This window comes from Anopheles gambiae, chromosome 2 (genome assembly GCF_943734735.2).
Source record: "Anopheles gambiae chromosome 2, idAnoGambNW_F1_1, whole genome shotgun sequence".
In the NCBI taxonomy this organism is placed as follows: domain Eukaryota; kingdom Metazoa; phylum Arthropoda; class Insecta; order Diptera; family Culicidae; genus Anopheles; species Anopheles gambiae.
This window is the reverse complement of record NC_064601.1, coordinates 43,129,945-43,143,535: the sequence shown is the minus strand read 5'-3', so window position 1 is coordinate 43,143,535 and position 13,591 is coordinate 43,129,945. Positions and strand designations below refer to the sequence as shown.

At 39.8% G+C, this 13,591-nt stretch overlaps 2 protein-coding genes across 7 annotated transcripts in view; one reads left to right on the top strand and one right to left on the bottom strand.

Moving 5' to 3' along the window:
- LOC1271567 (protein winged eye) overlaps positions 1-13,591 on the top strand; it is a 309,805-nt gene that overhangs the window by 141,488 nt on the left and 154,726 nt on the right. The window lies entirely within an intron of this gene.
- On the bottom strand, positions 79-1,651 carry LOC133391838 (leucine-rich repeat-containing protein 40-like). Its single transcript, XM_061648276.1, has one exon. It carries the CDS (start codon positions 1,511-1,513, stop codon positions 260-262), a length of 1,254 nt encoding a protein of 417 aa, XP_061504260.1. The 5' UTR covers positions 1,514-1,651; the 3' UTR covers positions 79-259.

The window sequence follows — 13,591 nt, the reverse complement described above, 5'->3', positions numbered from 1 at the left end:
AACTAAAACGTGTAGATTGGTGTTTTTAATGGGATAGTTTTCTAATCCACCTATCGATAGAGATTTTATACATTGTGAAAAATATAGTTTCTCATCATACAGTCAGTAAATCCTCATCATCCTTATAACAAATTTAGCAATAATTTCAATTAGTACACTCTTAAGTTTTATTGTTGTTATACATATGAAAATATTATAAACCATCAAAATGTCCATTGCAAACCTAAACCGTCCATTCATGTGGTTAACCTTTATGGATTTATTCTGTTTCGTTATTCTGAGTGCATTGTACATTGATTCTTTGTTCTGGAGTTTCCCACGAGCAGTCGATAGGATTCGATGTCATGATTAGTTTTGTTACATTTTTCGATATGGTGGCAACGTCAATACTTGAAATAAGATTTTTACTCACATCAATTTCCAGCGACGGAACGGAAACTAACGATAGATCAAGATAAGTGAGATTGTTTTCAGATATTCCCAGGTATTCTAAATTGTTTGGATATCGATGGCTATGCAGCACTATTGATGTAATACTGTTGTTATGCAAATCAAGTTTTTTCATCGTATGCATCATGGCAAAGCTTTCAATAGACACATTTTGCAGTCGATTGCTTTCAAGACTAAATGCTTCTAGGTTGTCTAATCTTTCCAAACAAGATGGGACTGTGATCAGTTCATTTTGGTGCAAATGCAAGAATATCAAATGAGGAACATTCCATTTGCAAAAATCTATTACTTTTATCTTATTTTTCGATAACATTAGAGACAAAGATGCGTTAGTTTTAAAATGTCCGATCACGGTTTCTAATACACTTTCATGAAACGTCACTTCGAACAGGTTTTGAAAAGGACTCAACAATTCCATATTGATAGTTTTTAATAAATTGTGTGATAATATCAATGTTTCCAGGGAACCGTAAAGAGTACAATTCTTTTTTGCGCTGTTTATAACTTGATTTATCCGATTGGTGAAGAAATTTAACGTTCGCAGTTTTGAAAGATCGCAAAAATGCCTTATGTCAAGTACCTGAATGAAACATTGTGTCATTTCAATCTTAACAGATTCGGATAATAATCTAATCGTTTCCGGTATTTTCACTATATCACTTTGACCTACGAACAATTCGATGATTGAATTGTGTATATTAAATTCGATTCTCCTCAATCCTGTTTCCAGTAAATATAAAAGGGAAACACTAGATTGTTGAGGTGTTAAGATAGATTTTAATTTCTTCGACTTATAAATATTTATACTTGTAACATGTTTAGGAACAGCCTGAAAAAAAGTACTATCGAGTGTTTCCAAATCTACATAGCGATAGTTCACTTTTTCCGTATCATTTAATATATATTGGTGAACAAACAGCTCTTCCTTAGATTTTAAAGCACTAATTTCACAGAAACCATTTTTTTCACAACCCAAATGCACCAAGTTGACTGATTCCAGAACAGCAAAAACAACAAGCAATCTGCAAAGGATGAGGATGTGTAAATGCTGAGATCGAAACATATGACACAAATAAGTATTTAATATTTCACCGTTTCAAACGTTTTGTAACTAAGCTCATTGTCGTTATATGTGTTGAAATATTCCCGCAAATAGATGACACGGAAAAAATAACTTAATAGCACTCAACCGTGCACACAGACCAAACTACTTCAAATATTCGGAATGGTAGTGAGTCTGCTATTTTATTTTTATAGCAACGTTTTTGGATGTGTTACAAATTACCCATTATAATCATTCCATTATCTGTCACATGTAAAACTCTTTGAAATCTTGTCAACAAAATTGAATCATTGTCTGCAGGCTAGATGAGATATAAAGCTATTTATAATTGTAAAGATTCAAAAATAAGCATCCTGCTGTTGTTTATGTGTCGCCCCAGTTTCACTGCACAAATAGTGCGATTTACAAGCCTGATATTTGACTGATTCTTTGTATATTTTCTTTTACTATTTGTCATATATTTCGTAATCTATTTTAGCAAATCTTTTGATTGTTAAACAAAAAAGTACACATGAACCATTAAAAAAATATAAAATAGTTTCTAAATTTTACATCTACATCTTGGAAGTAACAAATTTCTCGTGTTCTGTTTTTAAAGGAAAACGTGGGAGTCAATACTAACCAGAATATTGCTTATTTCAATAGTTGTCACTACTGGGTAACGTTTATATTTGAGATAGGGGAATAATTTACTATTTATTTATTTATTCCATTATTACGGCACGTATAAAGCCGTATTTTCAGCCCAATAATACTGGTTTACTTTTATCTACTACAAGGTATTTCCTCCTTGCGTCGTGTTTTATACAGGGCATGCTCGGTTGACGGCGATTAACAAATAAGATAGATCCAATATTTCCAGTTTATTGCAATATTGTAGGTGAATTGTAAATGGGAATGTTGTTTAGTTGCGCTTGTAGGTTAATAAGGAAATAATTATTGTTGTAACGTTTAACTTGTTATACTGATTTATGGTAGAAATGCTAGATGATTTAATACAAACGGTATATTGTACTCGCAAAAGTACAGTATACATATTTCAGCTAAACTGATTTATAGAGTTAGCTATTTTTCCATTCATTTATAAAACTAGCATAGAATTTAAACTTTCTGCCTTTTACTGTATCGTTTCATTCCTGACTGAGTTAGTAAATTTGTGAAACATTGATAAAAACATTTAACAAGTTTTTTTATTTATTATAAGAATTTCAGATGACTTACGCGATTCTCCTCAAAACAATACAAAGTTAAAATAGGAATATCATTAACTCTATGGAATATATGAATGGTAAATGTTTTATTGTTTCTTTTTGAAATTTATTGTTTCTAACACATTTGGAGTAGAACAAACGCATCACACTTGTTGCTTTGTTGATGTCATCGATGTTCAATAGTTCAGATTGTCTTTCATCAAAAAAATAAAATTTAACAATGTGTGTTGAACATAAATATAGTGAGCGCATGTTGAGAAGATCCTGAAAAATTCACCTGAGCTGGGATAAAATTCACCATAGCAACGGGCAAAATGCATCACAAAATCGGGACAAAGCTATTGAAATAAATGTCAAATTGATTTGCAAATTTTTGCACACTTAAGGAAACATTCAACGAATTTCATATGTTTGAGATGCATAAAACAAGAATATTAATCTTTTGTATGTTTAGTATACATTATTACTGTTTCAAAAAATTGTGTGCATATTTTGCTTAAGGCATAACAAATAAGAATAAAGTCTATATAAACTGATAAATTTAAACTTTTTCAAAAATCCAATTATTGCACATTTAGAAAAACTTAAAGTTCTATTATTGCACACTTAAAACCAAATTACTTCACAGTTTCTCATAGATAGAAACCAACGAAAAAGAGCCCTAAACATGATGTTTTTTTTTTGTATCGAATAGTGCTGCGGCACGTCAATGGCAATAAACAACGTCAAAATAATGACACGATGAAAGAAAGGAGGCTTTTTGCTGTGCAATAATTAGGATCAACACACTTCTTTTGTTCTAATTCTTTAACAGTGGATTAAAATAAGTATTTTTATTTACAACAAGTCTTAAATTCGAGAGCTTAGCGAGTCTTGAGAATTTACTATGTTTGTTGGAATTCAATCAAAATATACATTTTAAGTGGTACATAGGGTGAAATAAACCTTATTTTGGGAGGTGCAATTCATAGCGAAATATTTTCAATTGTGTTTTAAAAATCGAAAAAGTGCTCGTTTCGAAAAATAAAATAACGGAATATGTGGCAGAAATGCTCAATATTTAAGGAAAAGTGCTAGTTTTCATTAACGTTTTATAATAAACATTTGAAAAAAAAACAATTTATACTTAGTGTGCTATAATTGGGTGGTGTAAAACGATTGGCAAATTACCCTATAACAAAACTCATTCCTGTTTGTACTGTGCCTACTGTAGCATTTTGCCGCGATCTGCATTCTTAGCAACCAACCTTACGTGCATTTTAAAGTTCTGATTTTTATTAACAGAACTATGTATTTCACGCATAAAAAACAACGAATTTTTACCATTGTTTCTTTAGCGAAGCAGCACATCAAAACATGCCCGAACCAATGAAGTTTTTGTTTAGTGAATATTTTGTGTTTATGTACATGTAGAAGTGTATAACTCTCAGAACAACCATGTTTTAGTTCGTTCTTGAACTTTAACTACTGCATAAGCCTCGTATGTCTGCATAAGCTACGCCAAAAATTATTTATAAAAGTTGGTTGTAAACGTATGTTCAAAATATGTTCGGAAGACTGCTTGAGTTTGGTTTTCATTATTTGTAACGTGTTTTGCAATGAAATTGTTAGTCAATTGGTAATGCAACCTATGCTTGCGCTTTCAGTGTGTCTCCAACAAACCCTTCATTCGTTGTTTTTGTTTTATTCAATTACACCTCAATATAAAGTTCAAGTAAAAATAATAATGTGCCTTGAACTGATTCGATCATGCGTTTGACATGTTAGCATATTTATTAATATCATGATATTACTTTATGTGTGCTGTTCTATTAAATCAAAAGATTCTCGTAGCATATTGTGTTTCGAATTATAATCAAATTGTAATTTAGGCTCACGCATTCATTATCAAACCGCAGTTAGCAATTCCATCGTGCAGGAAAATTGATGTCTAATGATCACTAATGATCACAGAATGCTCAATTTTATAGTTATCAATTCCATAGTTACCCTAAACACAGGATTCACATGCCATCCAGTTGTTGGTGTTTCGTCTAACCGCACAGACCATTTTTTTTTTTCAACAAATTTTGTTGTCTACTGAAAGTGTGTGTGATCGTTGCTTTAATATGTTTATTTATGAATTTTTCACTTCAACATCGTACAGTACTAAAGCGTTATTGATTGCTAATGGTATCAAACTCTGGCAGAACTGACAAAAGCATCTTCCTGAATGGAATTGTGGATTTGACTGAACGGTGGCCATCCTTGGAAGCTTGGCACTAATCGCGTACATTCAATCTAGCAACCGTAATGGGATTTCGTTAAGCAAACTTTCCATTGCGTTTCGGTCGTCGGAATGCAAGAGTGATTTTTTGTCTTTCCTTCTTCATTCCGTTATTTTGTTATCGACTCCAAAACTGCACTGGAAACCTGTCACCATCCGGTATGAACGGTTTTTGGCGATTGACAATCAAACTCATGCACGGATCCAGTAATACGCACTTCTTGTGCCCTGTACCCAATATTCAGGCTGCTGCGGAAGTACGACAGACTTAATGCTTCGCAGGACACCACTATCGAAAAGCCGTATCTGTTGGGACTCGACGCAACGGGTATGTGCACTTGTTATGCTGGTCCGCTGGCTTCTACGGTGCGATGCTGCAAACGGATAAGCTGTTTTTTTTTTTATTTTTTATTTTTAGACGCATTTTCTTCACATCGTCACAGTCGAGGTTCGATCAAAATAACCCTTTTCGTAAGAGCGTCTTTTCATCGAATCAGCAAACTTTTGACAGCACTTATGCTTAATTCGATGCAATCCTATGGCATTGCTGCCGTCTCGTGCAGCACATCAGCTTAATTGGAGATTGAAATATTATCTCATATGTGCTTCCGCTGCTAGTGTATGTGTCGGCAACAAAAATAACCTCAAAAAATCATCAAACATGTTTTAGTTGGGTTTCCAGCTGTTCGAAGTAAAGTAGCGTTAGTAAAACTTATTTAACTGATGGCACGAGTAAAGCTAGCGATGGATGCACTAATACACTGTGGCTTTCATTCTATTTCCATTGCAATCAAAACACCCAAACGGAACGCCTGTTTTGCGTTGGCTCTATCATTGGCTCCTGCATTAACCAGCGCCTTCGGACGACTCGCGATCAGTCAAATTGTGTAAACATCATCGTGTACATGGCTCGCTAGCTCTTGACCCTATCAGCTGTATTTCCGTTCCCGTGCTGTGTCTTGTTCGACTCTTCATTCCACACAGTTTGCTTTTCTTCACGGTTTCATATTTGCCTTCTGTGATGTATATTGATAAAAATAGAAGCATCAATGTCACCGACGACACTGCTCCACGTTACGCATTGTACCGATGCATTAAGTGCTCGCAAGAGTGTATTAGCTTGTTTTGCTTCTACGTAGACTGTTGCTTCCTGCCATTTGTCCTGTGCCTTTCCATTTGCTCAACTGGAACCTTTGTGTTTGTCTTGCGTCTATGGAGTTGCGAGAAAAACACACATCGCAAACAAGGTGAAACTACCTCTACTCTAAGAATCGCTATTCCGAAGTATATGATACAATTTTATTGAAGAAAACCATTTTCATATCAAGCTTAAAAAGCCAACGCGTAATCACAACCGATAATTTTCCCAAAACCAACTACTGCTGCTCTGAATACTTTTAGCTTGAATGCGCATTATTACAATTACACTTTCTCATTCAAATTTCCCTATTAATAACCTCTTAATCGATAAATTTACTCATAATTTTCATTAAACCATTTCGAATCGCGAGCACTCACGGCACACCACCCGGTGCGAGTTACGGTGAGCAGGAAATTTATTTTCCCATCAATACCGATCACCCATCCCTCACCAGCATTAACACCCTCGCATGTATTGGGTTGGCCCCCAGCCCGTACACTTTCTTCGGTCGCTGAGACCGTTTGAAATTGCTCCCCGTGCTGGAAGAACGTTGAAATAAATCGGCGCTCATTCGGAACATTACTTCTGGGATGATGAAATGGTGCTCGAGCCTGCACCACCCCACGTCGAGCATCCCGTACCGATGAGCCCCTGACGTTTGTGAGTGGTTGGTAATAAATTTTATTTTTATTAAATTTTTCCTCCAAAAACAGTGAATTTTGATTCTTTTTTTTTTTTTTTTTGCTTCTACTTGGTCGTTGGTTCGCGTTCAAGTCCGTCGGCTACCGCTTTTCCGGTGCGCATTGGAAAATCTCCCTTGGGGGATTTGGTCGTAATTGGTTCCTGGCTGGCTTCTGCCTGCCTGCCCGGGTGGTAATTTTTTATTGTTATTAGTTTATTTTTCATTCATGTGCACGTGCTTTCTCTTTTTTGCCCATCACGCACGATTCGGTGACCGCTCGGTGCTGGAAGGATCTACTTGTCTCAGTCGTGTATTGCAAAAAAAAATGTTCCGTCAACCGGCAAAGCAGTACCGCGACTGTTGGCAACGCAGGCAATGGTCGTTTGATGGTTACCGTGGGAGTTTAAAGCAATTGAATGAGGTGTCGATTCGATTTTACAGAAGCGAAAATCGACCTCCGTCATGCACGGGGGATCCAACAATACTCGGGAAACTGTTGAGAATGGAAAGAACTCTTCTGCGAGCAAAAAATAATAATATATTTATTCCCTCGATTAATATCAATCATTTCTAGCGAATGAAACGAATTTCCTTCAGTGTGTGTTACTTTAAACAAACCACTAAAAGGGTAACCAACAACAGCTGCAACATTTAAAACTAGCGCGTTTACTTTTCCTCCCTTCTTTGAAGACTATTCCCATACCTTGCATAACGTACTAAGCCAAGCCGAGCGTCGGACATTGGAATTCAGTGATTCCAGTGAATATGTACAACGGGTACAAGGTGTGCCGAAAGGTTGGCTCGTGTTGTTGTGTAGTTTTGCAGTGCACGATGCAGTACACAATAAATCGTGAACCATGCTGACAACAGTAAGCCTCAACGTCGAACAACCTGTCAATGGCACTGGTGGCCTATTTAGATCGTGCATTGTTTAGGTGCGGTCTGTCACGATCACAATTTTGCTAAACATACCATTTTGCTGAATCACAGATGAAGAAGCGAAACGCTCCTAGTTATTCCTTTAAACACTCAAATTCTTACTTTAATTGTGTTATTGTTTTAAACGTTACTTCAGCCACACACACAAAAAATCAATTCAAGTTGCATCCAGGCGTTGAACAAGCATACTCACAATTTACTAGCCCACTGTCTAATGAGAAAAGTCCCACCCACACAGTGGATGGTTGTACACACTGTATCAAGCTCTCGTGTGTAGCAACCCCCCAAGATTCCGTATAATGCAACCCGACACTAACGTACGGTGCAACGGCTGCTCAATTAATCTCCCTCCCGGCCAGCAAACCGAACGTTAGACGATCGAACAGCAGGCCCCTGCAGGCCTCCCTTGGAAGTGATTATCGATGCAACAGATTCGGCACCACTTGCAATTGTAACAGCCGAGCAAGAGCCGATATGCTTCTTTAGAAAGACCTGTCCGGAACGTTTCCCAACCGTTGTCCTTTGTGTTTGTTTACACAATTAACAACTTAAGCGAAACGTGTACGGCAATCAATTGCATACGGGCCATCAATACGACTACCTTCTTCCCAACGGAAGAAATTGTCTGGCTCCGTTCGGACGTGCACCGATGGTGCTAGTTTACGATGCTAATAACGTCCTTGTTGAAGCACGTCGCGTCACTAGATCGGTGAGCAGATGGACATGATGCTAAAGGGTGTGATTGTAAGCATCACTCAGCAAGTGATGCAGATGGCGATGGGCTGGTCCCGATACTGTTCGGATGGCAGTGGGCTTCTTGAAGAGTGAAGAGAGGAGTACATCCCCTCAGGTTTACATGCATCGTCACGATTCGCTAGGTCGTTGTACTAGGCTGTACGGTTGAAGACGGTCTGGCCTGCCTGTGCAGCCATAGCGCACATGATTGTCGGATGCATCAGCTCTTTAGGCAAAATGCAACAGGACTTTTGGAGGCTGGAAAAGATTTAAAGTTGCTGAAAATCCATCTGAACGCAAGGAACGAGCTGGCAGATTCTGGGGTGATGTATCGTTTCATCGATCATCGGTTACCACCATGCAAGTAGCCGTGGGGGGGAACCCTGCATCCCTTTCGTTTGGGATAAAAAAACAGCCTCCTCAAACTTCTCCGGTTGCATCGGTGCAACTACAGCGTCAGCAGCAGGCACAACGTAACGCTCGTCGTGCCTAGGCAGCTACATGGTCACTGCAGCATATCTAATGAAAAATATGACTTCTCACTTTCCGCACCCGAACCGGCACACTGGAGCGAGCGAGCGCGTGCGAGAGATCGAGCGATACGAATGCATCTAAATATTAATGGATTCCACGTAGCTCGGCGAGTGACTTTGACTCTCGATCCAATTTTAGCGCAGCAGCGTTGCAGCGGTGCATCGGTCGAGTTTGTGGGTTGTGGCCGGCGAACCACAACATAACAGAGGGGGAGGGGGGGGGGGAGGCTTGGGTGTAGGATAAACACTTCAATAGATGGTCCGCATCCTACTCACGCTCGCACTGCCGGTGGCTTAAATTTATGCATCGCTTCCATCTTTTGCCCTCCCACAATGCACCACTTCATCCCGGTTTATCCAGCTGCATGGCCGTTCGCGGCGACCAGGCACACACAGTTCACGTGTGCACTCATGCATGCCGACTGCCCGGGAACCGGGGCATCGGGGCCATAATTCATAATCAATAAATAAATGAAAATTTAATTGATTTTTCGAAACCTTGGCTCACGGAGCGCTGGGAGGGAGAGCGGGGAGGAGTAGCTCGCGCATGGACAGCGGGAGCAGGTGCGCGTCCCAACCGGACATAATTAGAATGATGTTTCGAGCGAATCCCAACGAAGCGACGTTTTCGGTTGATTAGCCGATAGTGACTTCTTTGCTGCCACGAGCCGTAAACCCCAAGCCTATCCCTCGTGTACGTGCGTGCGTGTGTGTACGTGCGTGTACGGGTTGATGAATATTAATAATTAAATTCGCACTGAACGATCCACTTGCAGCGTCGTTTGTGCGGGACGTTGTGCTTGTTGCAAGGTGTTTGACTATTTGACACATTGGACGCAAATCGTCCAGCCGTGCGTGTGTTTTCAGCTACGGTTGGCCGTTGATGCAATTCTTTGATGCTTTTAAACGGTATCGTTAGGGAAAATTTAATTTTGAATCATATCTTTGCCCATACATAATAAAACTGGATAACATATTGGGAAACATGTGTAAAAAAGTTTCGATATAGTTTTTCTGCATGTTAGAAATCATTTTTTACAAACAAAAATAAACATGCGCTTAAAGTACATCTTGCGCCATACAAAGCCATAAAGTTCTAGTGGTTTGGAAAATCGATTACTTTTACCATGCACGCCACTAGAACAGAAATGTTTAAAGTCTATATTTGATCAATGTGATTTCTTTAGATGTCTTTTTATGCACTACACTACTAAGCCCCCCACTCACCTGTCATCGCTCTGTTGACGGATCGGTTCACGTGGCGTGGTTTCAAAAATACACATCCATCATGTGTGATGAAGTATGGGTAAAGTATAATAAAAAATAGCGATCACTTTCGCCTTCCATTTATTTTTTGAAACGCACCGGAAATAAAGAGTTAGGGGGAGAAAAAACTCCCCGCACTTCGCACTCAGCCCCAAAAGCACATGCTGCCGTGAGGACGAATGTGGATCGCTTCACTATTGATGTTTCAATTACGTTACATGAAAGAGAAGCGCATGCCGGCAAAACTTGAAAGCAATCCAATTAATCAACAGCGCTTCAGCGTTTGCAATCATGGTAGTAGTGTGTTGTTCGTCCGTACTTTCGAACCAGAATTTTCCCACAATCCTTACCATTTCGCGCACTGTTACCGGGAACATGAGCAAGAGCGTGTGTTTTTTTTACGCTCTAATGTTTATATTCCCTATTGGATTCCAATTCCTGTCTCATACGACTGACGACTAATCCTTTTGCAAGGAATTCGGGCACCATCGATACCGCCGGTGTCTCGCTATCATACGAACAGATACACTATTTACAAAGAGTGCTATCGATTCAACAGTGGCCACAAGTGCGCCAACAGACTTGGGGAACGTTCTTTACCGAGATTTGAAGTTTGCTTTGCTTGTCATCCACCGACGTGTACGACTCTATGGTTGCGGCTGCAGTCCAGCACATATGATGCAACTTATGCGATGCACCGAACGCCATGCAACCAATTTGTCCGGTATGCGTCTATTGTCAGTGCAATTGAATTGGTTTCAAAAGCACACGGGGGTAACCCTTTTTTCTTAATTTGAAAATCCTTTGTGTTCGCATCGAAGTGCAGCGAAAAGCAAAACAAAAACCGTAGTCTCTACAGACCGCAGTCAGCTACCTTTTGCGGTGACCATCGGTCGACCGTTTCGATATGAATATAGTCACTCTTTTGGATATTGTTCTGCCTTGGAATCGAGGCTGAGCTTTTTTTTAAGGGAGCAATGGCGAATGGGTTTCACATTGCATGTAGAATCTAACTGCGAAACCTGTCAGAACTAACGTTGATGTTTCAACGATCCAATCGCTTGCCAAGGCATACTTTATGAACATGGGCCCCGGCCCAACTGCGGCATCCTTCTCAGAGCTGGCGGGGAGAGTCGAAGAGACCACCGAGGATTAGAACGCAATGCAACACCAGGTGCAGCACGGAAGTGAACACCATATGAACGGATGCCGTTTGTGATGTCGCTCACCAGTAAGCTAACTGAAGCGTACTTCCCTGTCTAAAACGGTGTGTGCAAAGTGCATCAACTACTACTCCCCGCTTGCATTCCCCTTTTAGCGATTGATAGTGATGCACTTTCTAGGAGGCAAACTAATTGAATTGTTACTACGTTGGACAAAAACAAAGTCGCCTAAAACGATGGACAGTACGAGAACGCAAAAAACTCTTGACTCAAGCCTACACCGAAAGCTTTTATTAACTGATGCAAAATTTAATCGAAAAAAGACGGACAGCCTGGTTGGTTTGGGCAGCATGTGCTGCAAATAGTGTGTGAATTATGGATGGGTGAATCTTTTCAATGAATTCAATTTCGATCGATTTGAGCTGAACGTGGAGCAAGCACGAGAAGAGATCAAATTTGTACAATATTCTTATATGAAGATTGCTTTTATCAAGCTATCTGCTTGAAAAGAAGTATCTCATGGTTACATTTTTTGCTCAGAGCATCAAAATCTTTGAAAAACTTAGAGAGCTGCACATGTTCAAACAAACCAGGAACCGATAGTAACCCTAATGATATTCATATAAAGTATTAAATAAAATGTTGTGAATAATTTGTTGTGAATAAAATGAGAGTGTAAACACAAAAAAAAAAAAATCAACGCAAATCGCCCAAAAATATTTCTTCAAAACGCTCTTTACAATACTTAAATAAATAAATAAACACCAGTCTGTTTCTTTACCTCCTTAGCCTTTCATAGCACGTTGCAGTTTTGATTCGATTCAATCTCAATAAACAATGTTATGCTCGCTCGGGTTATTTGCTCTGGTAGGCTTTAAAGGTGGGACACTCGAGCACACAACTGGTATCGTTTTTCACTGGGACGATGGTGCAAAATGAGTTTATAAATTTTTACAGTAAAGGGTTCGGTATCGTACAGTCGGAAGAAAAGCAATAACAGTTTGCGCATCATATCTACCCCCGTTTACTGTCGCTGAAGGTTGTCTCGAAATAAAGCGTGAGTTTTATAGGCTCCGCGACAGGCTCAGCTGCAAATTTGATTTTTGTTCCCTTTTGTCAGACAGTCGTATACAATTCTTTTTGCAAGTAAGACGAGCGAAGTGTTCGCTTTTTAATGCCTAACCACAATCCGCTTTGAAGCGAAAGAAAAGAATATTTGTTTGGGAATGCAAGGGAGGATCCAGGCAAAAAGTTATTTACGATGGAAGCCGGTCGTCGTCTTCAACCCTTCAGTCCGTGCCATCATCACTGGAAAAAACGCGATAGGCTTTAAAACCCCGCGCATGCAAGATTCGCTTTGTTCCCCCCTCAGCGCTAAAGAAAACAAAGCATTAAAGCGGTACCGAAAATTGGTTGTAAAATCAGGGAAAACTCATCCGATACACGCTTTATGTTTGTGTGCTTAAATTAAAAAATGAATAGCTTCGCTACTATTTTCTTCAGCTCCATCGGTGCCTGTATCGGCCGGATCTGCTCGTTCGAAGTGTTTCCTTTTGCGTTAGGCCCCGGGATTTCGTGCCCGTACCCGATGCCGAAGCTTATTAACTCGTTCGCTATCAGTTTCAAAGGCTGCAACAGCGCCCGATCGGTGTGTTGTATTTGCCGCTTGTCAACAAACCCGGTGCCGAAATAACAAAAACACAAGCCGTTGCCGCACCGACGAGCGGCAGCGGCACGAAATCTTTCAATCAAAGACAAATTAATTACTCCGCACAGCGGGAAGCTACCGAAACCGTCTGGAGGGAGGAGAACTCCAACACGCAGGGTGAATCAGGAGGAACTCGCCTACGGAAGGCGGACGCCCGGAACAATCGTCTCGTGTGAATAATTAAACAGAAGCATTAGAATTGCGATTGTGTGAAGGTGAACATGCTTCAATTCACTTAGGATAAAGTCTTCCCGTGCATAATTAATGCAGACCTGCCTGGATTCATTTAAATTTTCCAACCGTTAAGTGTCATCTGGGCGGATGTGGAGCGCCCTGGCGCGGGTATGGTCCCGTGTGTCACCGTGATTGGAATGCCAACGCGTCCTCGTGCATGGGTATGTTTTAATTCACGCTCACTTCAAGCGTTATACCAG

What these genes read in the sequence shown, in the direction of transcription:
- LOC133391838 (XM_061648276.1), bottom strand. Translation starts at nt 1,513, where the DNA reads ATGTTTCGATCTCAGCATTTACACATCCTCATCCTTTGCAGATTGCTT.